Genomic DNA, 26,563 nt, shown 5'->3' on the forward strand with positions numbered 1-26,563 from the left:
TTTTTTTTTTTTTTTTTGAGACGGAGTCTTGCTCTGTCACCCAGGCTGGAGTGCAGTGGTGCAATCTCGGCTCACTGCAACCTCTGCCTCCCAGGGTTCAAGCAATTCTCCTGCCTCAGCCTCCCCAGTAGCTGGGATTACAGGCACCTGCCACCATGCCCAGCTAATTTTTGCATTTTTAGTAGAGACGGGGTTTTGCCGTATTGGCCAGGCTGGTCTCAAACTAATGACCTCAGGTGAGCCACCTGCCTGAGCCTTCCAAAGTGCTGGGATCACAGGTATAAGCCACCACACCTGGCCTATTTTTCTCAAATGTACATATCACATCACTCTCTGCTCTAAACTCTCCCATGACTCTCACCGTCCTCATAAAGAAGGCATGCTCCTCACCACGTGTGGCTTCCACAGCCCCAGTGTCCTTCTGACCTCACTTCCTCTCACCCCACACTCCCTCCCTCCCTCCCTTCATCCGGCCACAGTGCTCTCTAGCTCTTCCCCACACATGCCTAGCTACAGCCCACCTCTCTGCCCTTGCATCTGTGGGTCCCTCCACCTAGAAAACTCTTCCCCTCAAACTTCACCTGACTCACCCATCACTTCATTCAGGTCTCCAGTCAAATCAAACACACGTCCTCAGAGAGACCTTGCCAGCTATCATTCCTTTCCTATCTCCTCTCCCTCCCTCCCTCCCTTCTTTTCTTTCCTTCCTTCCTTCCTTCCTTCCTTCTTTCTTTCTTTCTTTCTTTCTTTTTTTCTTTTTTTTTTTCTTCTTTCTTTCTTTCTTTTCTTTCTTTCTCTTTCTTTCTTTCTTTCTTTTCCTTCTTTCCTTCCTTCCTTCTTTCATTTCTTTCTTTCCTTTCTCTTTAACGGAGTTTTGCTCTTGTCACCCAGGCTGGAGTGCAATGGCACAATCTTCGCTCACCGCAACCTCCACCTCTCAGGTTCAAGCAATTCTCCTGCCTCAGCCTCCTGAGTAGCTGAGGTTACAGGCACACACCGCCAAGCTTGGCTAATTTTTGTAATTTTAGTAGAGATGGGGTTTCACCATGTTGGCTAGGCTGATCTCAAACTCCTGACTTCAGGTGATCTGCCTGCCTTGGCCTCTCAAAATGCTGGGATTACAAGCATGAGTCGCTGCGCCTGACCCCATACTGTATTTCAGAAAGTAGTAAGTGCTATCAGAACATAAGCTGTCTCAGGGTAAGGGCTTGGCCTTGCTCGCCACGTGGCACACCGCATGCATTTAATACACATTTGCTGAGCAAATGAATGCAGGCTCCAGGCTCTGCCTTCACAGAAACAATGCCAGGTGTCCCTGATTCCCCAGGTCCTTTTCTTCCTGGCCACACCGTAAGACTAAACTTCCAGCCTAGGCCAGATGGGGTGGCTCACGCCTGTAATCCCAGCACTTTGAGAGGCCGAGGCAGGTGGATCACTTGAGGCCAGGAGTTTGAGACCAGACTGGCCAACATGGTGAAACCCCATCTCTACTAAAAATTCAAAATTACCCGGACATGGTGGTGGGCACCTGTAGTCCCAGCTACTTGGGAGGTAGAGGCAAGAGAATCGCTTGAACCTGGGAAACGGAGGTTGTAGTGAGCTGAGATCACACCACTGCACTCCAGCCTGGATGACGGAGCAAGACTCCATCTCAAAAAAAAAAAAAATTGCAGCCTCCCTGGCTGACAGGTTGGGCCACTGGGCTGGCAGTGTGTGGGTGCCAGCTTTGTCCCTAAAACCTCCCGTGTGATCCTCCTCCTGTCTTTTCCCATCTGCAGCGGAATGCGGAGGGTCCAGCATGCGATTCCCAGGGCAGCACAACGGAAGGACCCTGGCTCCCAATCACAGCGGGACAGGCTTCTGCCGCACACTCACATCCAACCACTATGTGAGCAATAAGCCAATGCCTACTAAGTGAGGCCACTGAGATGCTGGAATTATTATCACTTCTTCACCCACCCTGACAAATACAGTCCCACACCTCCCCTGTCCATCCTGTCTTTAGCCTGTTCCATGCTGTGACATCCCATGCAGAGGGTAATCATGGGCAACTGGGAAGGACAGGGGACAGAAGGATGATGGCCATGACCCCAGTCTCCAATGCCAGGGCCAAAAAGGGGTCTGAATACACACGAGGCACCTAGACCAGTGCCTGGCACACAGAGGTGCAACAGGGATATTGGCTGTTGTCATTCCATTGGGAAAGGGGCTCTCAATGGGATGGGGATGGCTGGGGGAGGCCGCCAGAGGCGGGCAGGAAGCTCGAGGAGGGAGGAGGGGCACCTGGGCTTGTCGGCCGCCCCAATCTGGCTGGCGATGCCATCCATCCAGGAGAGCAGGTCGCGGACTTGGCTGTGGAAGCGCAGGGCGTCTGCCGTGGAGCTGACGTGCAGGCGGGCGTCCTCACAGGCGGACAGCAGCTCCTTCCAACCCTGCAGCACCTCCTGCTCCCGGCTAGCGATGGCCTCGGCGTGTTCACCTGCATACACCGTCCGCAGCTGGGCCGCCCCCTCCTGAAGCTGCCGCACCTGAGGGGGATGCCAGGTCGGGTGCCAGTCCTCCGCCAGGGCCCAGGCTGTGCCCTCCCTCCCCCCACCTGCTCCAGTGCAGAACCTCAACCTATAAGGAGCCTCACACTGTGATCCCACAGCCAGGCTCCTGTCACATCTGCCGCCTGATTTCTCTTTCACTTACCCGAGTTCCAACTCCTTTCAGCCTGCTGCCTGATTTCTTTTGGTCTCAGAGCTCTATCTCTGCTGGGTCTGTCACCTGTTTTTTCAGGCAGGCCCACCTCTACCTCGGGTCTTTCAGGAACCCCTTTCCACTTGGATGTCTTTTAGATGTGCTGATTTTTTTTTAACGCAGTTTATTTCAAACCCACTCCTTTGTAGTAGCCCAGGTCCCTGCAGGATGTCTGTTCCATTGCAGTTAGTCCCCTGCCTGATTTCCATTCATTCTACTGCATGAGTTCTGCTCACTCTATTTATCTTTTGGGGGTTTTTTGGTTTGTTTTATGAGACAGGGTCTTGCTCTGTTGTCCGGGTTGCAGTGCAGAGGCACAAACACGGTTCACTGCAGCCTCGACATCCTGGGTGTATATATGTGTGTATATATACATACATATACACATGCACACCATATGTGTGTATATCTATGTTTATACATATGTATATATGTGTATATGTGTGTGTGTCTGTATATATATATATATGTATATATATATATATTTTTTTTAACACAGTCAGAGTCTCACTATGTTGCTCAGGCTTGTCTTGAGCTCCTGGGCTCAAGCAGTCCTCCCGCCTTGGCCTCCCAAAGTGCTGAGATTACAGGCATGAGCCACTGCGCTCAGCCTGCTGCTCACTCTGTTGGTTCAATCACCTGATTTCTTTTGATGTGACCTCCTCATCTCTAACAGATCCACCACCTGTTGCTATCAATCTCTCAGCCTGATTTCTAAGTCATCTGTAGGATTTATAAAAATAATTGGGCCGGCAGCGATGGCTGACACCTGTAATCCCACCACTCTGGGAGGCTGAGGCAGGCAGAAATTTTGAGGTCAGGAATTCAAGCCCAACATGGCCAACATGGTTAAACTCCATCTCTACTAAAAATATGAAAATTAGCCAGGCATGGTGGCCTGCATCTGTAGTCCCAGCTACTCAGGAAGCTGAAGCGGGAGAATCGCTTGAACTCGGGAGGTGGAGGCTGCAGTGAGCTGAGTTTGTGCCACTGCACTCCAGCCTGGGTGACAGAGCAAGACTCCATCTCAATAATAATAATAATAATAATAATAATAATAATAATAGTAATAATAATAATAATGATTGCCAGCTAGGTACGGTGGCTCATGCCTGTGATCCCAGCACTTTGGGAGGCCAAGACCGGTGGATCACCTGAGGTCAGAAGTTTGAGACCAGTCTGGCCAACATGGTGAAACCCCATCTCTACTAAAAATACAAAAATTAGCTGGGTGTGGTGGTGTGCACCCATACTCCCAGCTTCTCGGAAGGCTGAGGCAGGAGAATCGCTTGAACCTGCAGTGAGCCTAGATCGTGCCACTGCACTCCAGCCTGGGTGATAGAATGAGACTCTGTCTCAAAAAAAGAAAAAAGAAAAAAACTTGCCCAACTTCTACTTTCCATTAGGCCTGCCACCCGGTTTCTTTCAGTCCTGCTGCCTGAGCTGTATTAGGCCTGCAGCTTCATTTCCATCTGACTGCTCAGATCTACCTCTCAATTCCAGCCAGACCCTCTGCCTAATTTCTAATAGCTCCGTTGCCTTTTCCATTAAATTCACCCCCATCAGATTACTTTCAGAAAAGTCATATGATTTCTAAGAGAGACCTGTTGTCTAATTTCTACCTGCACTACAGCCAAATTCCTCTTATCCTTCTCAAAATTCTCTTTAGGTCCTCGATCTGGATTTAGGTAAAATTCGCTTTGCAGTTTTCAGAGACCCACTGCCCAATCTCTATCAGAACCTGTTTATTGTTGGGGTTTTTTTTGTTTCTGTTTTTCTGGTTAAAAAAGTGTTGCTCTTCTTACCTAGGCTGGAGTGCAATGGTGAGATCGTGGCTCACTGCAACCTCCGCCTCCCAAGTCTCCCAAGTAGCGGGATTACAGGCATGTGCCACCATGCCTGGCTAATTTTTCTATTTTTAGTAGAGTTGGGGTTTCTCCATGTTGGTCAGGCTGGTCTTGAACTCCTGACCTCAGGTGATCTGCCCGCCTTGGTCTCCCAAAGTGTTGGGATTACAGGTGTGAGCCACTGTGCTGGGCCCTCAGTCCATTTTTTATCTGCTCCGTTATCTAATTTCTTCCTGTTCTGTAGTCTGCTTTCTGTCTGTCCCACTGCCTAATTTTGACCTGCTCCACAGCCTGGTTTTTGCCCACCCTGCTGCCCACAGCTGTCTGGGCCCTCCCAGCTGCCCCACCTGGGACACGAGGAGCTGCAAGTCATGCTCAAAGGCTCTCAGGGTCCGCTGCATGGAGCTGGCGCTGGGTCTCGGCTCAGGCGGGGTGGTCAGGCGGGGCAGCCGCCTCCGCTTTTCCTCAATCTGTCCCTGAAGCTCTCTGGCATCACTGAAGAACTTATGCAGCTCCCGAGAGGCGGCCAGCAGCTGGGCCCGTGTGCCCATGAGCTCCAGCAGCTCAGCCCAGGCCTCGTTCAGCCCATCCTTCCACTCGGCCATGGTGGCTGCCGCTGTGTGGCCACACTCGATCAGCTCATCCACCATCTGGTTCACAGCTGCCAGGCGCTCCCGCCCTGCCGTGCCTGTCTCATTGGCGAACTCTGAGAATTTTTCCTGCAGCACCTGCCATGAGGAAGTGGTGGGCAGGGGGCAGGTACAGCAAAGTGAGCAAAGGGGCAGCACACACCAGCCCCCTCCAGCCTACAGTTTTTTTTTTTTTCTTTTTGAGACAGAGTCTTGCTCTGTCACCCAGGTTGGAGTGCAGTGGCACAGTATCTGCTCACTGCAACCTTCGCCTCCCCAGTTCAAGTGATTCTTCTTTATCAGCCTGCAAATAGCTAGGACTATAGGCACGTGCCACCACGCCCAGCTAATTTTTCCATATTTTTAGTATAGACGGGTTTCACCATGTTGGCCTGGCTGGTCTCAAACTCCTGACCTCAAGTGATCCCCTTGCCTCAGCCTCGAAAGTGCTGGGATTCCAGGCGTGAGCCACCACATGGTAACAGAGGCTACCATTTTGTGGTAGGTAAGAGTAATAACAATCATCATCATCATCATCAAAAACCCCTAGCAATAATGGTAACAATAATACTAACTAACACTGTGTGAGGCGCCATGTGTGCCAGCCAGGGTCTCAGAGCTTTACACGACATCAATTCACTTGTCTCACAACAGAGCTATGAGGTGGGTGCTATCATTATCATACTACAAATGGGGAAACTGAGGCCCAGGGAACCTTAGTGGTAGCTCTTGGTATCACTTTTTTTATTTTGAGATGGAGTCTTATGCTTAAAAAAAAAAAAGAGATGGAGTCTTGCTCTGTCACCAGGCTGGAGTGCAGTGGCATGATCTTGGCTCACTGCAACCTCCACCTCCAGAATTCAAGCCATTCTTCTGCCTCAGCCTCCTGAGTAGCTGTGATTACAGGCATGCGCCACCATGCCTGGCTGATTTTTGTATTTTTAGTAGAGACAAGTTTTCGCCATATTGACCAGGCTGGTCTCAAACTCCTGACCTCGTGATCCACCCGCCTCGGCCTCCCAAAGTGCTGGGATTATAGGCATGAGCCATCGTGCCTGGCCAAGGTATCACTTATTACTAATGACACTCACCGAGACGTGCTCAAAGTCCTGGCCGAGCTCAGGGGAGCCAGCCACCACCTCTTTCTCGGCGATCCAGTGCTCAAGCTCGCCCACCTGGCGGCTGAGCTGGTACAGCCAGTACTGCTGCTCCAGGGCTACCCGGCGCTCCTCGCCCAGCTCCTTGAGTGCCACATACAGGCGGTCCACCTGGGACTGCCGCCGGCTGATCTGCTCGCTGATGGGGTACACGGAGGGGCAGGGATGGACCCTGAGACTTCTGGGGCAGAGCGTGAACCCCCTAAACTCCCTCCCCAGGACAGGGCTGTGTCTCTTTAGAATCTTCAGGCAAGGTTGTGTCCCTGGACAAGTTTCTGTTTTCTTTTCTTTCTTTTTCTTTTTTGGAGACAGGGTCTTGCTCTGTTGCTCAGGCTGGAGTGCAGTGGTGCAATCACAACTCACTGCAGCCTCCACCTCCCGTGCTCAAGCAAGCCTCCCATCACAGCCTCGTAAGTGGGACCACAGGTGTGTGACTCCACACCTGGCTGTTAGATTTCTTATAAAGATGAGTTCTCAGTATGTTCCCTCTGGTCTCAGATGATCCTCCTGCCTCAGCTTCCCAGAGTGTTGAGATTAGAGGATGCCTGGCCAGGACTCTGTTTCTGCAAGTCTCAGGTTCAGACAGCCCCGCATCTCAGCATGCAGGCAAAGCTCTGCTTCCCTAGATGCATAAGCTCACCTCCATCAGCCTCACCCAGTTTCTATCTCAGTTTCATGCCCCTGCTATCCAGGAACCTGGGTGGGACTCTGAACTTCCAGCTTGGGCCCCCAGCCAATTCACCCCACTTCTATCCCTAATCTCTGGGCCCACTTGGACAGAAGCTGCTCTCTGTACCTCCTTTCAGATTTCATCCCTGGTCCAGGCCTGGAGCTCATCACCAGCCTCCACCAGGCAACATCACCCCACTGCACCAGGAGGTCTCCGGCCCTACCCCTATGGCCAATCTCAGCGCAGGCTTTTCTGTCCTCCCAAACACTGGGTAGAAAGAGGCCCTTGCCTGTCCTGAGCAAATTCTTCTCTATTCCAGTCCCAGACATCGCCTCCTCTTTTCTTCCCCGACAAGGTCACCACCACTACACGCAAATCCGGGTGCTCCTGGCCCCACCCTCTCAACCATCCCTGCGCCGTGTCCCCCCAATTCCTGCCTGCCCACTTGCCAAATCCAAGGGCTCCAGCACACAGCAAGGAGGACCTCTCCCACCCAATGTCCAATTCCAGCGCGGCTCCAACTCCCAACAGCCAAGCTTCAGGTCCTGCGGGACCATTCCTGTGAACCGGCTCCGCCCCCACCCCCAACCCCCGCCCGCCCACCTGTCCGGGTGCCCCATCTCCAGCAGCGCCCGGCACTGGCGCGACAGCTGCGCGATGCTTTCCTCGTAGTTCTCCACGCCTTGCTCCAGCTGCAGGTGTTTCTTGAGCAGCTGCAGGGTGCTCTGTTCATCCTGGGGGCACAAAGCGCCCACGATGAGGCGGCAGCGGCGGCCCCGGGCTCCAGCGCCTCCAGGCCCTCCACACCCCCAGCCCGGGCGCACCTTGCCCTTGTCCTCACTCATCATGAGCAGCTCCTGCTCGCCCAGCCACGCCTCCACCTCGGCCACGTCGAAGTAGTACTGCTCCACCTGGAAGGCGGCGTCCAGTGCCTGCTGCCGCCGCTCGGCCGCCTCCCGCAGTCCGGCCCAGGCGCTTTGCAGCTGCTCAAAGCCCCGGCGCACGGCCTCTGCCTCCGGGCTGCGCAGCGACGCCAGCGCGCTCGCGCGCTCCAGCACCTCCTCCAGGCGCGGCCCGTGTGCCTGGATCTCCCGCCGCAGGCCCTGGGGACGGGAGGTGGGGGTGTGGGTGGAGAGGGCGCTTTCCGAGGCCCTGCAAGACCACAGGCTCCTCTGCTACTGGTATGGCTCACGGAGCAATTAACAAGCACCCTCAGTTCGCTTACCACGTGCCGGGACCACATAAGCATTTTGCTGATACCCCCTCACTCGTCATAACCCCGTGCCACAGGTGGGAAAACAGGCACAGAGGGGTGAAGTATGGCGCCCAAGAACAAGCAGCCAGTAAGGAGTGACACGATTTGAACGCAGGAGGCTAGTTCCCGAGACTGCTCTGAGCCAAGACACTTGCCGACCCAAGATGGGCCCTAACACAGAAACCCTGCAACTTAGCAGCTGAGGTATCTTTATATACGGTGAAGTGCACCAACCTTTAGGTATACAGTTGCACACATTTGTGCACATGCATACACCGGTGTGCCCGGATCAGCCTGTGGAACACTTCCGTGCCCCGGAAGGTTCTCTCGGCCACTCTGTACTTGCAGAGTACCTTATTTAACTTTTCGTGCGCCTCAACTGGTCAACAAAAATAACAACAGCCAGCATGTCCTCTTCTTCTTTTGCTTCTTTAGAGACAGGGTCTCACTCTATGGCCCATGCTGGAGTGCAGAGGCACTATCACACTCACTGCAGCGTTCAACTCCTGGGCTCAAGTGATCCTCCTGCCTCAGCCTCCTAAGTAGCTGGAACTACAAGTGTGCACCACCATGCCTGGCTATTTCTTTTCGTTTCTTTTCTTTTTTTGAGACAGAGTCTCACTCTGTTACCAGGTGCCAGGCTGGAGTGCAGTGGTGCAATCTCAGCTCACTGCAACCTGCACCTCCCAGGTTCAAGCAATTCTCCTGCCTCAGCCTCCCAAGTAGCTGGGACTACAGGCACGTGACCACAACTGGCTAATTTTTGTATTTTTTAGAAGAGATGGGGTTTCACCATGTTGGCCAGGATGGTCTCGATCTCTTGACCTTGTGATTCACCTGCCTCGGCCTCCCACAGTGCTGGGATTACAGGCGCGAGCCGCCGCGCCCGGCCCAGTGCGCTCTTATTATTATTCCTCTTTTATGTGTCTTGCTTCAGGCTCTGGTAAAGTAGTTGCTTTGACCAGGGGTTCCCCTGCTGTGCAGTTTGAGAACCACTGCTCTAGACCAACTCTACTTATTTACATGTGGAAACTGAGGCCCAGAGGAATGAACAGATATTCGGAGATTTTTAGGAGCTCAAAATCCCCCTCCCCGACTTTGCTCAGCTTAGGGAACAATAGTGCGTCTCGCTGATTACCTCTGTCCTTCGTCCCTTTGGTGGTTTTTGTTTTGTTGTGTGTGTGAGAGAGAGAGACAGAGAGAGAGAGGAGAGAGGAGAGAGAGAGAGTGTCTTACTCTGTTGCACAGGCCGGAGTGCACTGCATGTTCAAGGCTCACTGCAGCCTTGACCTCTGGGCTCAAGGGAGCCTCCCTCTTCTGCCTCCAGAGGAGCTGGGACTACACCACCACACCTGGCTAACTCAATGTTTTGTGATTTTGTTTGCTGTTGTTTTACTTTTCCCTTGTCCAGTAGCCATTCCCCTTCCTTCTAGTCACAAGCCCTGATTTTCCTTTGGGGAGCTCCCTTTGCCTCCATCTCAGCCTTGGAAATTAAGCTAAGGCTGGCTCCAGCAGCAAGTTCCAGGGGAGGGCACTCCGCCAGGCCAACCCAAGGAGCAGTCAAATCCCGTCCATCATTAGTTCAGGGGTGGGCATGGGATGCAGGTTGAGGCAATGAGAGTTATTCCTGGGAATATTGCTGACATTAGAGAGAGGGGAAAATTCTCTTCAGTTTTTGCTGGCAGGAGGTAAACCTGAACCTATTGGAGGCCTTTTATCACCAGGAGAGGATAATTGGCTCATTCAGAGAAATGAATGAGAAAGCTCATTCAGAAAAACAAACAGGCTGGGCGCGGTGGCTCCCACCTGTAATCTCACACTTTGGGAGGCCAAGGAGTGGATCACTTGAGGCCAGGAGTTTGAGACCAGCCTGGCCAACATGGTGAGACACCCCCCCCCACACCCCCGTCTCTACTAAAAATACAAAAATTAGCCAGGCGTAGTGGTGCACACCTGTAATCCCAGCTACCTGGGCAGCTGAGGCAGGAGAACCGCTTGAACTCAGGAAGCGGAGGTTGCAGTGAGTGGAGATCGCACCACTGCACTCCAGCCTGGGCGACAGAGCAGGACTCCATCTCAAAAAAAAAAAAAAAAAAGAAGAAGAAGAAGAAAGAAAAACAAACAAAAAACAGAGTCAAGAGTCATGAAAATATATGGAAGCCCCTGGATACGCTGGTATCCGATGTCCACACTTTTGTTAATTCCAAAATCCAATAAATTCATTGTTTTCTCTTTAACCACCTTCAGACGTTGTCTATCGTGTGTATCCCAATGTGTCCTAACTTACTCCCTCACCTGGCTCTGCTCACCTGGTTCTTTTTGATGTGCTGCTGGACCGCCTGTAAGCCGTCACCTCGCTCTGTCTGCATGGCCAGTGGCAGCCGCTCCTGAACCCATGCCTGGAGGGGACGCAGGGGGCAGGTCAAGGTGGGAATGCATCCAAGAACCCCTGCATTGCAACTAAACTTTACACTTGCTCGGCATCCAAGGCCCTTCCTTGCCTGAGAGCCCAGTCGCAACTTCAGCCTCCTCCCTCTATTTTTTTTTGTTGGGGGGGGGGTTTGGGAACCAAACCCCCAGGCTTAAATAATCCTCCCACCTCAGCCTCCCAAATAGCTGAGACTACAGGCGCCACCACACTGTCTCAGCCTCCTCCGTTGACATACTCTTGCTTGCTTGCTGTGCTCAAGCCAGGCTCACACCACGGGCCTTTGCACAAGCAGGTCTTGCTTCCTCGAATTCCATTCCCATTTCCTCAGCTGGCTCACTGGTACTCTTCCTTCAGACCTCAGCTCAGACATCCCCTCCTCCAGGAAGCCCTCCCTGACTTTGAACCTTGGCCAATTGCCTTCCCTGGGCTCCCACAAACCCCTAGATTCCCCTATCATATTCCTAACCACCCTGAATTGTCACCGTCTGGGGACAAGTCTATTTTCCCGAGCCCTCTGGGCACAATGGGGTCTGCCTTGGTCACCCCTGTGACCCCAGTATCATCCAAACACAGCGCTGGAGCCAGAATGATCAACAGAGGGAGCAAATGAATGAGCAAATCAGGAAGTTGAGTAATGGAATGAGGAAATGAACAGAGGCGTGAATGAATAATAAGTAAATAAATGAGTGAAGGAAAGGATGGATGAGTGAATCAATAAATGAGTGACTTCATGAATAAATCAATGATTCAAAGTGAGTAAATGAATATGAATGAATGAATGAGTGAAGGGCTGAATGCGTTTTTCAGCGTATGAGTGGGAGCGTCTCAGCCCTCTCCATCCTCGGCCCCGCCCCGTGCCACGGCCCCGCCTCGTGCCCACCTTCTCCGCCCCCCACCCCGCCCCGCCCCGGGCTCCTGCGTGGCCCTCACCAGCTCGTCGTCCAGGTCGTGCGCCACCTGGTGCAACTCCTTGGAGGCCAGCAGCAAGCGGCGGCGCTCCTGCAGCGGTTCGAGCAGGCGCACGAGGCGCTCGCCCACCGCGTTCTGCCGCTCGCCCACCAGCTCCTTGCTCGCGGGTTCCAGCGGCAGCGCTGCAGTCTGGGCCTGCAGCTCTCCCACCTCGCGGTACCATTCCTCTACCTGCGACTCCATGGACTGTGAAGACAGGGGACAGGGGCAGGGTCAGCGGGGCCCACCTGCCCTCCCCATCCTGCTGTGACTCTCCAGTACCCTTATGGTGACAGCCAGACCCTTCACTGCGGCCCACCCTTCCACCCTCTCCTTTCTCAGTCCCCTCCAGGAGCGATGCCCTCCGCATGAACCTGCATCATACTAAGCTAGTCCCTGCCTGGGAGCCTTTGCCTTTGCTGTTTCCTCTGCCAGGCATGCTCTTACTTGTCAGATTTCGACTGGAGTATTACCTTAAAGAGGCTTACCTGACCCCGGAACTAAAGTGGTCCATTAATTGACTAGTTCTCAGAACAACCCTTCAACGTTGGTAGTCTCCCTGTTTTACAGAGGAGGAAACTGAGGCCAAGAGAAGTTAAAGAATTTGTCCAAAGAGTCAACTTTCCAAAAATCATTACTATCAAGTTTAGTAATAATTTTTTGTTAATGATTTTTTTTTTTTTTTTGAGAAGGAGTCTGGCTATGTCGAGGCTGGAGTGCAATGGCATAATCTCGGCTCAATGCAACCTTCACTTCCTGGGTTCAAGTGATTCTCCAACCTCAGCTGGGATTACAAGTACTCACCATCATGCCTGGCTAAATGTTGTATTTTTGTAGAGATGGGGTTTCACCATAATGGCCAGGCTGGTCTTGAACTCCTGACCTCAGGAGATCCGCCCACCTCGGCCTCCCAAAGCGCTGGGATTATGGGCATGGGCCATCATACTCATCTGAATTTTTTTTTTTTTTTTTGAGATATAGAGCAAAGCAGCCTCCACTGTGTCACCCAGGCTGGAGAGCAGGGGATGATCTCAGCTCACTGCAACCTTCACCTCACGGGTACATGCGATTCTCGTCCCTCAGCCTCCCAAGTAGCTGGGGCTACAGGCACCTGCTACCATGCCCAGCTAATTTATTTTTGTATTTTTAGTAGAGATGGGGTTTCACCACGTTGGTCAGGCTGGTCTCAAACTCCTAACCTCAAGCGATCTGCCCATCTTGGCCTCCCAAAGTGCTGGGATTACAGGCTGAAAAAATATTTGACACTAAAAAATTATCAAAATAAATACAAAGCTATAGTGATTTGGATGGCAGCTGTGTCACAGGGATAGACAGGAATGCAAAAGCAGACCCAAATATACAGGAAAATGCATGTGTTTCATAGGTACCAATTCAAATCCCCAAGGAAAAGACGGATTACTTAATGAATGGTCATAGGCTAACTGGCTAACCAGTTTAGCTGGATCCTTTCCTTGCTGTTTGTACTGAAAACAATTCCAGATGGATTAAAGACCTAAATGGAGTGAGAAAATCCCTAAGACACTAAAAGAAAACCTGAGCAAATGCTTTTATAATGTTGGGATGGAGAAAAATCTTTCTAAGTATAAAAAACATAAAGGGAAAGATTTATAAATTTGATCACATAAGAATAAAAATGCTTCTGAATCAACCAAAATTTCAGAGAGTTGGAAGGTAAACGACAAACTGTAAAAACTGATATATATTAGAGCAAGGAACTAGTTTCTTTAACAATCAAAGAATTTCCCTCTATCCTGCTTCCTTTGTCTTCATAGCACTTACCACCATCAGACAACTCTCTTTATTTTTTGGGGGTGTGTTGTTTTTGTTTTCTGACAGGGTCTTGCTCTGTCATCCAGGCTGGAGTGCAGTGGTGAGATCATAGCTCACTGCAGCCTCGAAATTCCCGGGCTCTAGGAATCTTGCCTCAGCCTCCCAAGTAGCTAGGACTACAGGCACACACCACCATGCCCAGCTCATTTTTTAAATTTGTCATAAAGATGGGGGTCTCGCTATGTTGCCCAGGCTGATCTTGAACTCCTGGGCTCAAACTCTTCTCCCACGTTGGCCTTCCAAAGTGCTGGCATTATAGGTGTGAGCCACCACTTTTGGGTACTTGTGTATTTTTACTGGTCCCCTGCTTCCAGAATGTGACCCAAATGAGGGTAGGGGCTCTGTCACACTCCCTGCTGTATTCTTGAAAGCCTAGAACAATTTCTGGTACACAATAGGCCTTCAGTTATGATTTGTTCAATGTATGCATGAATGACATCAGCAAAGAAAAAGAGTGCCCAAAAAGAGAAATGGGTATCAGATGTGAACAGGCAACAGACAAAAGAAATAAGCATATAAAAAGGTGCCCAGTCTTATTAATCAGATGGAAAATGCAAGCTAAAACAAGACATCCTTTTCTTTTTCTTTCTTTCTTTTTTTTTTTTTTGAGACAGAGTTTTGCTCTTTTTGCCCAGGCTGGAGTGCAATGGCATGATCTCAGCTCACTGCAACCTCCACCTCCTGGGAGGAATCGCGTTGGAATCACCTCCAAGTGATTCTTCTGCCTCAGCCTCTGGAGTAGCTTGGATTACAGGCACGTGCCACTGTGCCCAGCTAATTTTTTGCATTTTTAACAGAAATGGGGTTTCACCATGTTTGCCAGGCTAGTGACTGGCAAACTGAACTCCTGACCTCAGGTGATCCATCTGCCTCGGCCTCCCAAAGTGCTGGGATTACAGAAGTGAGCCACCATGCCCAGCCAAGACATCCTTTTCTATACATTAGGTTAGCAAAAATGTAAAAGACTTAACAGTATCTAATGCTGGAAAAGATGCTGGGAGATGGGCACACTCAGCCACTGTCAGTGGTGGTGTAAATTGGTAGGGCCTTTTTGGAAGGCAATTTGGCAGGTCTTACATCAAAATGCAAAATGTGCATCTGCTTGACTCAGCACTGGCACTTCCACTTCTAGGAATATAACTAAAAAAATACTGGCACAGACCTGGCATGGTGGCTCATGCCTGTAATCCCAGCACTTTGGGAGGCCAAGGCGGGCGGATCACAAGGTCAGGAGTTTGAGACTGGCCAACATGGTAAAACCTTGTCTCCATTAAAAATACAAAAATTAGCTAGGCTTGGTGGTGCATGCCTGTAATCCCAGCTACTCGGGAGGCTGAGGCAGAAGAATTGCTTGAACTCAGGAGGCAGAGGTTGCAGTGAGCCGAGACTGCGCCATTGCACTCCAGCCTGGGTGACAGAGCAAGACTCTACCTCAAAATAAATAAATAGGCCAGGCATGGTGGCTCACACCTGTAATCTCAGCACTTTGCGAGGCCGAGGTGGGCAGATCACCTGAGCTCAGGAGTTCAAGACCAGCCTGACCAATGTGGTGAAACCCTGTCTATAAAAAATAAAAATAATAAATAAATAAATAAATAAAATTTAAAAACAAAATAGATTTTAAAAAGAAAAAAAAAAGAAATACTGGCAGAGATCCACAAAGAGGTAATCAGAGCAGAGTGTGTGATGGGAAGAAAATGGAAACAACCTGAATGCTGATCAGGAGAGAAAAGGTCAAGCCAGGTGCAGCAGCTCACGCCTGGAATCCCAGCTACATGGAGGCTGAGGCGAGAGGACTGCCTGAGCCCAGGAGTTTGAGACCAGCCTGGGCAACACAGTGAGACCTCCTCTCTTTTTTTTCTTTTTTTTTGAGACTGAGTCTTGCTCTGTCACCCAGACTGGAGTGCAGTGGTGCGATCCCAGCTCACTGTAACCTCCACCTCCCAGCTTCAAGCGATTTTCCTGCCTCAACCTCCTGGGTAGCTGAGATTACAGGCGTTCGCCACCATGCCTCACTAATTTTTGTATTTTTAGTAGAGACAGGGTTTCACCATGTTAGTCAAGCTGGTCTCGAACTCCTGACCTGTGATCCACCTGCCTCGGCCTCCCAAAGTGCTGGGATTACAGGGGTGAGCCACCATGCCCGGCATGAGACCTCCTCTCTCAAAAAAAAAAAAAAAAAAAAAAAAGTAAAATGGTTAAACAAATCAAGACCAAGACCAATATGAAATAATAGCCAAGAATTACTGTTAATAAGAAAAAGCAATTTAGAACCTACCTATGAATATAAATTTGTAGTGGATTGCACATGCATAAAAACTCCCTGGAGTAAACAAGAAGTTCGTAACAGATGGTTCTTATTGGGAGGATGAGAACTTACTGAATGGGGACCAGGGATGAAGGAAATAATTTCCCCATAGGATTTCCTTAGAGTTTTTGATGTCTTAACCATGAAAATTCATTTATTCAAAAATTGAAATTAAACATGAATGCCTGGAAAGTGCTGTTTTTTTTTTTAATTAAAAAAAATTAAACATGAAAAGCAAATAAAATAAAAACATTAAACATCCATATATGTAGACTTGTAGATGCACAGAAAGAGGTGTAGACAGATGTACACAAAATAATTGAGGCTCCCTTTGGGATGTGGGATTGGGAGGCAGATCAGAGGGAGACTTTGGGTTTTACTGAAGACTGCTGGGTTAGTAAATTTTTTCCCAAAAGAATATACTTATGTATTACCCTTGTAATTCTAAACAGATGGAGGAAAACTAGAGAAGAAAACAAAATAACCATAAAACAATTAAGTGGTAGCAGATTATGGCAAATGACTGCAAAACAAAACCCAAAACTCAGGAACCAAGCCAAGACTTCTTGTTCCAAGGTTCTGTAGTGCACAGTTATTGGTTTTGCCTGCCCAAAATCCATCCTCTCCTTCCAAACACATCAAAACTCACTCTCAGGTCCTGAGCTTCCTGAAGGACAAATGAAACCTAGAGAGCCATGGGTAAGCACATGACCCAAGTGGGGCCAATCCGCACACTGAAAACGCCCTGGCTATAAGGATTGGGTCAGAGATGAGCATGTGACCTCGGATGGGCCAATGAAAACTCTTCCCACTTTTTCTTTTTTGGTAGAGGTGGGGTCTCACTATGTTGGCCAGGCTGGTCTTGAACTCCTGGCCTCAAGAGATCCTCCCATCTTGGCCTCCTAAAGTGTGGGATTACAGGTGTGAGCCACTGTGCCCGGCCACTCTCCCCACTTTTGCCAGGAAAGTGTGTGTGCACAGAAGAGATGTTGTCTTTCCCATGGGCTTCCTAAACTGGGAGGATATAGGCCTGGCACCCTGGGGTCATCCTGCCAACATCAGGGACTCCCTGATAATGAGGCCAACACAGAAGAAAGTGGTGCTCAGGAAAGACGACAAGGAGATTTGTGAAGACATAATTGGAGTTACTGATCAAATTGTGTCTTCATAAATTGAAGACATAATTTGTGAATTGCCAAAATATAATTAGCTGAGATTGTGCCACTGCACTCCAGCCTGGGTGACAGAGTGAGACTCAAGAAAGAAAGAAAGAAAAAGGAGGGGCCGGGCGCAGTGGCTCACGCCTGTAATCCCAGCACTTTGGGGAGGCCGAGGCGGGTGGATCACGAGGTCAAGAGATCGAGACCATCCTGGTCAACATGGTGAAACCCCGTCTCTACTAAAAATACAAAAAATCAGCTGGGCATGGTGGCGCGTGCCTGTAATCCCAGCGACTCAGGAGGCTGAGGCAGGAGAATTGCCTGAACCCGGGAGGCGGAGGTTGCGGTGAGCCGAGATCGCGCCATTGCACTCCAGCCTGGGTAACAAGGGTGAAACTCCGTCACAAAAAAAAAAAAAAAGCACAGAAATGGAACAAAAAAAGAAAAAGGAGGAAGGGAAGGGAAGGAGGGGGAGGGAAGGGGAGCGGAAGGAAGGGGAGGAAAGAAAGGGAAGGGAAGGGAAGTAAAGGGGAGGGAAAGGAAGGGAGGGGGAGAAAGAAAGGAAGGAAGGAAGGAAGGAAGAAAGGAAGGGTCCCATGCCTTGTTGCCTTGAGTCACGCAGAGCAAGGACTGGGGCTGTACAGCCTTGAATCTGCACTCCTTTCCCAGGCCATGCTGAGCTTGATACAAAAATATGGAGCAGAGAAGCAGAACGGGGGGAGGTGGTGTTTCCTTGGCCAGAGAAAGAGCTTTGCTTAGGGTGGGAGTGGGCCTGGAAAAAGTGAGGGGTCCCCAGGGACAGAGCCTGGCAGCTGCAAAGCCTCCAGTGCTTTTTCTCAGATGGCAGGAGACCAGCCTCCACCCCTCCAAGCAGAAGCCTGTGGTGGAGGCTGACCAGCTGGCCAGGTCTCTGAGGGCTGGGGAGCCGTGACTTGAGACTCTACCATCTGGCTTCTCGGCCAGGAAGCACAGCTTGGCAAGAGGCCCTGAGAGAGGGTTCTGGGTCACGTGGCCAAGACCTGGAAGGTGGGGTCCTAGGGAGCCTGCTGGAGCATGTGGGGTGGAGGACAAGGGAGATGACACAAGGAGGACGTGAGGAACAAGGAGAGCCCAAGGGAAGGAGGCAGAAATGGAGTCAAATATGAAACAGAGAGACCTGGGACAGTGGCTCACGCCTGTAATCCCAGCATTTTGGGATGCTGAGGCAGGCGGATCACCTGAGGTCAGGTGTTCAAGACCAGCCTGACCAACATGGTGAAACCGCATCTGTACCAAAAATACAAAATTTAGCTGGGAGTGGTGGCCTGTGCCTGTAATCCCAGCTACTCAGGAGGCTGAGGCAGGAGAATCGCTTGAACCCGGTAGGCTGAGGTTGCAGTGAGCCAAGATTGTGCCATTGCACTCCAGCCTGGATGACAGAGTAAGACTCTGCCCCCTACCTCCCCCCCAAAAAAAGAGACAGAGAGAAGGGAGTGAGAGAGTAGGACAGAGAGAAACACAAGAGAAGAGAAAGAGACAGCGAAGGGAGGACAGAAAGAGGCAGAGAGGCAGTGATGAGAGAGACAGAAACTAAGGAACACAGAAAGGCTGGGGAGGAAGGACAGACACAGCCCCGCAGAGAGGCCCAGGGGGACAGATCACTCACACAGGACACACCACTCCACCCCCAGACCCCAAGCCAGCACCTACCCCCCGGCCTCAGTGCCCTGAGGGTGGATAGGACAGCCAGACAACATGCTAGGCTGGGTGGCAGCCTACCCCACTCCTGTGTATGTCCCAGGGGACAGCAGGGCCTTGGGAGGTCCCTTCCCCAGTGGCAGGTCCTGTGGGGCAGCTGTGGCCTACACAGTCACTCCCTGCCTTGGGCTCCCTCTGCTGGGAAAAGGACCCAGGAGTGTCGTGCTGGGGCCTGCCCCTGGCACCCATCACTGTAAGACCCCAGGGCCACTCCCTTGTCTCCTCTGAGCTTCAGCCCCTCTCTTGAACAATGCGGACCCCCATCTCATGGTTTGCTGGGCTTGGTTGGGACTGAGCCCTCTATGGGAGGGAAGAGCTAACTCTGTACTACGGCTGAGGCAGGAGGCCCTAATTCCTTCCTCTGAAACCTAAATAGTACAAAAGAGGGTTAGGATGGTCAAGCTCGCCAGTTGCATTGGGGAAGAAATGCAAATGCACACACTGCAGTTAGGTACCACTTCCCAGCCATTGGACTGGGAAAGGCCTAAAACATCTGACAATACCAAGTGTTGGCAAGGACAGGAGGGAGCAGGAGCTCGTGTGTACTGCTGGGGAGAGAGCACCCAGCCGCACAAGGACCTGGGCAGGTGATTTGGCAAAAGCAAGTGAGCCAAAGATGGTTCTTTTAACACTATATGAATATTTTATTTACCACTTCCAAATTACTTTTTTTTTTTGAGACAGGGGTCTCATTCTGTAGACCAGATTGGGGTGCAGTGACACAATCATGGCTCACTGCAGCTTCAACCAACCTCCTGGGCTCAAGTGATCCTCCCACTTCAGCCTTCTGAGTAGTTGGGACCACAAGCGTGTGGATCTCGCTATGTTGCCCAGGCTGGTCTGGAACTCCTGGGCTTCAGTGATCCTCCCGCCTTGGCCTCCCAAAGTGCTGGGAATACAGGCATAAGCCACTGTGCCCAATCATCCACGTTGCTTTTTTAAAATGTGTTTTAATACAGTGAATGTCAATAGGTCTAATCCATACAGACAAAGCTTTTTGAGGATCTCAATGACTTTTAAGAGTGTAAGTGGAGGGCCAGGCATGGTGGCTCATGTCTGTAATCCCAGCACTTTGGGAGGCCAAGGTGGGTGGATCATGAGGTCAAGAGATCGAGACTATCCTGACCAACATAATGAAACCCTGTCTCTACTAAAAATACAAAAAAATTTAGCTGGGTGTGGTTGCAGGTGTCTATAATCCTAGCTACCAGGGAGGCTGAGGCAGGAGAATCGCTTGAACCCTGGAGGCAGAGATTGCAGTGAGCCAAGATCACACTACTGCACTCCAGCCTGGGCAACAGAGCAAGACTCCATCTCAAAAAAAAAAAAAATTAGTATAAGGGGGTCCTGGAGACCCAGAGGTTTGAGAGCTCCTGGTCTATATAAAGTAATGACCCTCATTGGCTGGGTGTGGTGGCTCACACCTGTAACCCTAGCACTTTGGGAGGCCGAGGTGGGTGGATCACCTGAGGTCAGGAGTTCAAGACCAGCCTGGTCAACATGGCAAAAGCCCGTCTCTACTAAAAATACAAAAATTAGCTGGGCATGGTGGTGTGTGCCTGGAATCCCAGCTATTCAAGAGGCTGAGGCAGGAGAATTGTTTGAACCCAGGAGGTGGAGGTTGCAGTCAGCTGAGATGGCACCATTGCACTCCAGCCTGGGCAACAAGAGTGAAACTCAGTCTCAAAAAATAATAATAAATAAATAAATAAATAAAGTGCTGACCTCATTGGCCTCCATTACGTTTGGATCTGTTTGTCTTTTTGTTCTTTTGCCTGTTTCCCCCACCAGAGTGGGATCGACTTGAAGGCAGTGACTTTTCATCCATTTTGCCAACTGCTATATCCCAACACCCAGAAAATGCTTGGCACATAGTGGGTACCCAATAATTATCTGATGCAGAGATGAATGAATAGATACTAATCAGTGTCATTATGCATTTATTTTTTATTTTTTAATTTTTTTTTTAACGTATAGAGAGGGGGTTTCACTATGTTGGCCAGACAGGTATTGAACTCCTGACCTTGTGATCCACCTGGCTCAGCCTCCCAAAGTGCTGGAATTACAGGCATGAGCCACTGCGTCCGGCCTGTTGTGCATTTCTTACTAGCCATTTTTTTTTTTTTTTTTGGCCACACATCCTGCCAAGCCCTATACAAGTGCATCTACATAGGAAGTATATCAAAAAGGAGTGAAGAGTCGAGGGCGCAACATTGAAATCCAGGGTTTGCTATTTGCTACTCTGGACAAGTTCACCTCTCACCTCTTGGAACCTCAGTTTCCCGTCAGTCAGTCAGGCATTGTCCTGACATGTAAAAGCAGCAGTCACGTGGGCCAGATATCATGGCTCACGCCTCTAATCCCAGCACTTTGGAAGGCTGAGGCGAGAGGGTTGCTTGAGCCCACGAGTTTGAGACCAGCCCGAGCAATATAGTGAGACCCTGTCCCATAAAAAGTTTTAAAAGATTATCCAGGTATGGGGGTGTGCGCTTGTGGTCCCAGCTACTTGGAAAGTTGAAGTAGGAGAATCACTTGAGCCCAAGAGTTTGAGGCTGCAATGGACTGAGATCAAGCCACTGTACTCTGGCTTGGGCAACAGAATGAGTCCCTATCGCAAAGGAAAAAACAAACACCACCAGCAACCAATAAAAGAAAACCAAAGGCAGGGGCCATTATTCCTTGGCAGGTGAGAAGCAATGGCCACATTCACCTCTGGTCATTCCACATGAACTGCTGTGTACCAAGCATCGAGCTGCCAAGCTTGGAGCAGATACAAAGCAGATGCTGTGTCTGTTCTCTAAGAGTGCCCTGCTTCATAAAGGAGACACTGATTAGCTCTGTTTCCTTGGGCCAGGTGCCTTGCTTTCTGTGCCTCAGTTTCCCCCATTGGTAAAACGGAATAATAACAGTACCAATCTCCAGAAGTTGCTGGAAGGAGTCAGTGAATGCTTGGCCTAGAGACCAGTAGAGGAACGCTGAACGAATGTCACTGTTATTCCATGCAAAGCCGTTTCCCTACCCCTGAACCTTGGTTTCTCCATCCAGGAAATGGGTGTCAAGGTCCTGTGAAACCTTTAGCTTGCTGGTCACTGACCTACTGCTTTGTGGCTCTAGATCCCTCCTTTTTCCTTTGTAGTCCATACCTTAGGGGTGGTGGCTGCTTCCAACAGTTATTACTAGCTGGATTGCTTCAGTAATCCCTTTCTGCTCTTCCACAAGTTTGAAATAAATCCCTGTATTAAATCCCCTCCATTTGAAATACCTTGAGTGGGGTTGGACCCTGACCTGGCCCCCATGTGGCATAGGGAGCCCCCATCTGGGCCAGGCTGGCCATACCTGTAGCTTCTTGAGCTGACTGTTGACGGTGGCCAGGTCCCCTCCAGGGTCCACATCTTGCAGCTGGCTCTCCATGTGGAGGAGCTTCTTGTCCAGCTCAGCGAAGCTCTGCACCAGCTGGTCTGCTTTGCTGGCCTCAAAGAGCTGCCGAGCCTTGGCCTGGGTGGTGCTCTCCAGCTCTGCCCAGCACTGGCGGATCTCGCCCAGTTTCTTCCGCACAGAGGCCGCCAGTTCGGGCTTCTCCTGCATCAGCTGCTGGCCCTCCTGCCCCAGGCAGGTGGATGGCAGGAGATGGGGAAGAAGGATCAATGGTGGGGAGGGACAGAGAAGTATGGGAGAGCAACAGGACACAGGGAAAGATGTGAAAAGAGAATCGGAGGCAGAGAGTTGTAGACATAGGGAGAGAGAGACATGAGGGGTGGATGCAGAGACAGGCCCAGAAATGGGAAGAACCGGGGAAGAGACAAGAAGAGAGAGAGAAAGACAGACAGATAGAGGAGAGGAGAGGGAGACAGAGAGGAGAGAGAGACAGAGGGACACAGAGACATGGGAAGGAGACAGAGAGAGACAAATAGCCACAGAGTGATCAACACAGAGACAGGCGCAGAAAATCAGAAATATGGGGGGAAGACCATAAGAAAGACAAGGAGAGAGGGAGAGACAGAGAGGAAAGAAGCAGGGAGCCAGAGGCAGGGAGAGAATGAACGTCCATTAAACTCAAATCAAGAAGACTGCCTTCACCATATGCCACCGTTTACGGAACATTAATGACGACTTAAGGGTTTAAGGCCAACCTGGGTGTCTCTGTGTGAGTCAGAAGAGTGGGCATATCCAGGGCTGTAGGTCTAGGGGTTCAGCCAGAGTAGGGGGAAGTTCTGGGGTTGAGGCTTGGAGCAAATATCTGTCTCAGTCCCTCCAAAGCTGAAGTCAAGTGGCCCAGAGCCACTTAGGTAACATTAAGTATTGAAAAACAAGACCATAGTAATTATAGCTCTTAGGTGTGTGGCCTTGTATGAAGCACTTTTTGTGCACAAGAGCCCAGTATATTTATTATTTCCTCAATTTTATAAAAGAGCAAACTGAGGCTCCAAGAGGTTAACACAATTACCTAAGGCCCCACAGCTGGTAACAGGCACAGACACACTTAGAACCCAGGACTGTAAGGCTGTAAGAATCCAAAGTTTACTATAACCCTGGGCTTTCCAGGAGCTGTCCCAGCCCATCTCCCCAATCTTCCATCTTAATGCTTCAAATGATATGGAAGGAACCTGATACAGGAGGTTACAGGAAGGAGTGAAATATTTAATAAACAGGAGGATACAGGCACCATTCAGAAGAGATGCCGGCCATTTTACAGATGGGCAAACTGAGGCTCAAAGAGGTTATGTGAATCACTCAAACCCACATAGCTACGAGTAGATCTGGAGCTGATTTGAGTCAGTCCAGAGGTGTGAGACCAGCAGGATGGCAGCAGAGGGTACAGCAGGTGAGACATGGGCTCCCTAAAGGTCTCTTGGACTTGGCACGGGCAGAAAGGCCATTAGCTTCCTCACCCTCTCGATCTTCTCCAGCCACTCCTTATTCTGAGCCAGCTCGGCCATGAATGCCTGGTGCCGGAGCCATCTCTTATGCAGCTTGTGGCTGTCCTCCCTCGTGCCATCCCGCGCCATCAGCATCTTCTCATGGATCCAGCCATCCAGCTGTGCAGGACAGGGAAGGAGGGCTCAGCCCATCTCTCCAACCTGCCACAGCCCCCCATCCCCTCCAGGAAGTCCCAGGTTCAGGACCTGGGCTGCTAGGGTGTATGGGTGGAGGGAAGAGGGGAAGATGGGAAAACCTTTGCAAGTGAGGCCCTTATATTGGGGACAGGTGCAGCTCAAGCTCTTTCTTGGGTAGAGGAAGGATGGAAGGGTACCTAGAATGCCCAATCCTTTGCCCCCCTGCCCCTGTCCTGAAGGAAGTCCTTCTCAACTCCTCACAAGCCCCCAAGGCAGGGCCAGTCAGCCCCTTCGACTTGGGAACAAATCACCCCCCCAAAACAAGCTCTCCAACCTAATTTAGCTAACTCCCAATTCATCTCCAGCACCACCCCTCCCACAACCACACTTAGACCCTTCATTCAATCTTAGCCACCCCCCAATAAGGACCAATTCAAGAGCCTTAATCCATTCCCAAGGGTATCAAATGAAGCCCCCTATCTAGCCCCAGTTCCTCCAGTATGGCCAGATCAACCCCCCAAACGACCTCCCAATTAAAGCCAACTCTAGCTCTCTCTAAACCAGCCCTCCAAGTTGGGTCTACTCCAGAGTAGACCCAACCTCCACAATCACAATCCAGCACCCCCAATGAGTCCACAGGGCTCCCCAAACCTGGCCCTGGCACTCTAAGACCACAGATCACCAAACCATGACCAGTTCTAGCCCTCAGCCAAAGCCAACCCCAGCCAAATGTGAAAAACAAAGCTGGCTCTCCAAACCAGTCCACCCCAAAATCTAGCCCCAGACTCCCCATCGTGGATCAGATCGAACCTCCCAAGCCAGCCAGCACCCCCACCCCTACAACTAAAGCCAGTTCTAGTCCACCCACCCATCAACAAAACCAGTCATCAAACACGCAAGCACCAAGAGTAGGCCCCCCGACCGCCCTGGGCAGGATCAATCACAGGCTGCTTTCTGAGCCTCCCCCACCCTCCTCCAGTAAAAAACCAGACTTATCCTCCAAGCCAGAACTTCCCCACTCATGACCAAACCTGGCACCTCAAACAGTTTGCTCCTCCCCTTTCTCCTCCCCACTCCAGTCACAAGATCCTCCCTCCTCCCGCCTGCAAACAGGAAAAAAAAAAAAAAAAAAAAAACCACCAGACTCCCAGCTCTGAGGTCCCGGGAGGCAAATGCAGTCATAGCCAAGGACAAATCCCCAGATCCCCAGCCGGCCAAACCCCAGCCCACGTTCTCTGAGCATGTGCTCCCCAGGGGTCCTGGACAGCGTCACACTCCATACACACACTAGAACCAAGTCCAGTGCTGAACCCCCCAACTCAATTCACAGGTTCCTGACGCGCAGGGAAGAGTCCAACGGCAGCCACAGCCCGCAGTGAAAGCAGAGCCCCTAAAGAGATAGTGCCCTATCCTCAAAGTAAAGCCCCCTCAAAAGTGATTCCCTCATCATGGAGGGCAAAACCAAACTAACACCCCAGGAAAAGCCCCCGCAAGTCAGAGTCCCCCAGACCCAGAGAAAATCCAACATCCCTCATAACTCAAGACAGAGCCCCCCAAAAGTGATTCACCTCCACCATCCAGGCTGATACAGATCCCCCAAAACAAGAAAGAAACCCCCCAAAAGGTTGAGAAACCCCCGGCCCCAGGGCAAATCTTAGATTCCCCCATTACCCGGAGAATAGGCCCCCACCCCGAGAGGTTGAGATGCCCTGAACCCTCACCTCAGGGCAAATCCAGATTACCCTAGAAGTGGTCTTAGAAGCGCCCCCCCCACCGCTTCGCTCCCCTCCCCTGGGGGCCGGTTCCTCAATCCCGCCCGCGCCAGCACCGCGGACAGCTCCCGGCGTCCTTGCCCCTCCCCCCGGGCGGGGGTCCAGGCGCCTGCCCGGCCCGCCCCCGCGCCGCCCCGCCCCTCCCTCCCGCGGCCCCGGCGGGCGGGCACGCGCCCGAGCCCCCTCCCCCGCCTTCTCCGCGGGGTGCGCGCCAGCCCCCTCCCCTGGGCGCCCCCGAGACCTCAAGCGTCAGTGGCGTTGGCGGGGCGTCCCTGCGGCGGGCGGGCGGGCGTTTGCCCCTCCACTGCGACGGCAGCGGCAGCGGCAGCAACGACTGAGGCTCCGGCGGCCGCGCGCCCCCTCCCTCGCCCCCGCGCCGCGGCCGCGCGCCCGCCCGCGCGCGCCCCCTGCCTGCCTCCCTGCCCGCCTCTTTGCGGGGCCCCAGGTGGGGGTGCAGGAGGAACCACCACTCGCCCCGAGGCTTCGGGCGGGGGGATTCTGCGCCATCTCAGATGATTGCTACCTGGTCCAGAACAATCTTACGAGGGATGAGGGGTGCTCCGGGACCAAATCTAATGCCGGGAGGAGGCGCCTGGGCCTTGGACTGCCACACTATGGGAGAGTGGAGATTATGGGGAGGGGGCTGGAGGAGGACCTCCTGAACCATCTCTAGTGGGAAGAGGCTCGGGCTCCTGGCCACCACATGTGGACAGGGGACATGGGAGGGCGACCTGGAACATCCCTTACAATCTCCAGTGGGGGCGAGGGGGAACAGGGGGTTCCTCCAATGGCTCATGTCCCAGCCTATACCAGTTATGGGGGGAGCGGGGTATGGAGGCCCTTGTTTATTTCATATGCAGGGAGAACAATCTCCCAAGGGCGTTCAGCATGGGTGGAGGGTTGAATCATCTTTAATTGAGGCTGAGGGGTTTAGCTGTTAGTCCTGGCTCTTGAACCATCTTTGGTTGAAAGAAACTTTGTATGGGGTAATGACGGAGGAGG

The 26,563-nt window shown here is 51.5% G+C and overlaps 1 protein-coding gene across 1 annotated transcript; it reads right to left on the reverse strand.

Annotated features, from left to right (window-relative positions):
• Positions 1-1,932: 1,932 nt before the first annotated feature.
• Positions 1,933-25,934, reverse strand: LOC116530610 (spectrin beta chain, non-erythrocytic 4-like). Its single transcript, XM_032248738.1, has 10 exons — positions 25,803-25,934; positions 23,625-23,771; positions 22,072-22,335; positions 11,662-11,886; positions 10,610-10,699; positions 7,870-8,148; positions 7,649-7,779; positions 6,310-6,514; positions 4,937-5,317; positions 1,933-2,528 (listed from the first exon to the last, which is right to left on the reverse strand). Exons 2-10 carry the CDS (start codon positions 23,745-23,747, stop codon positions 2,190-2,192), a joined length of 2,037 nt encoding a protein of 678 aa, XP_032104629.1. The 5' UTR covers positions 23,748-23,771; positions 25,803-25,934; the 3' UTR covers positions 1,933-2,189.
• Positions 25,935-26,563: the final 629 nt, after the last annotated feature.

The sequence above is a fragment of the Sapajus apella genome, unplaced genomic scaffold (assembly GCF_009761245.1).
Source record: "Sapajus apella isolate SASKATOON/1434 unplaced genomic scaffold, GSC_monkey_1.0 scaffold68, whole genome shotgun sequence".
NCBI classification, from domain to species: Eukaryota; Metazoa; Chordata; class Mammalia; order Primates; family Cebidae; genus Sapajus; species Sapajus apella.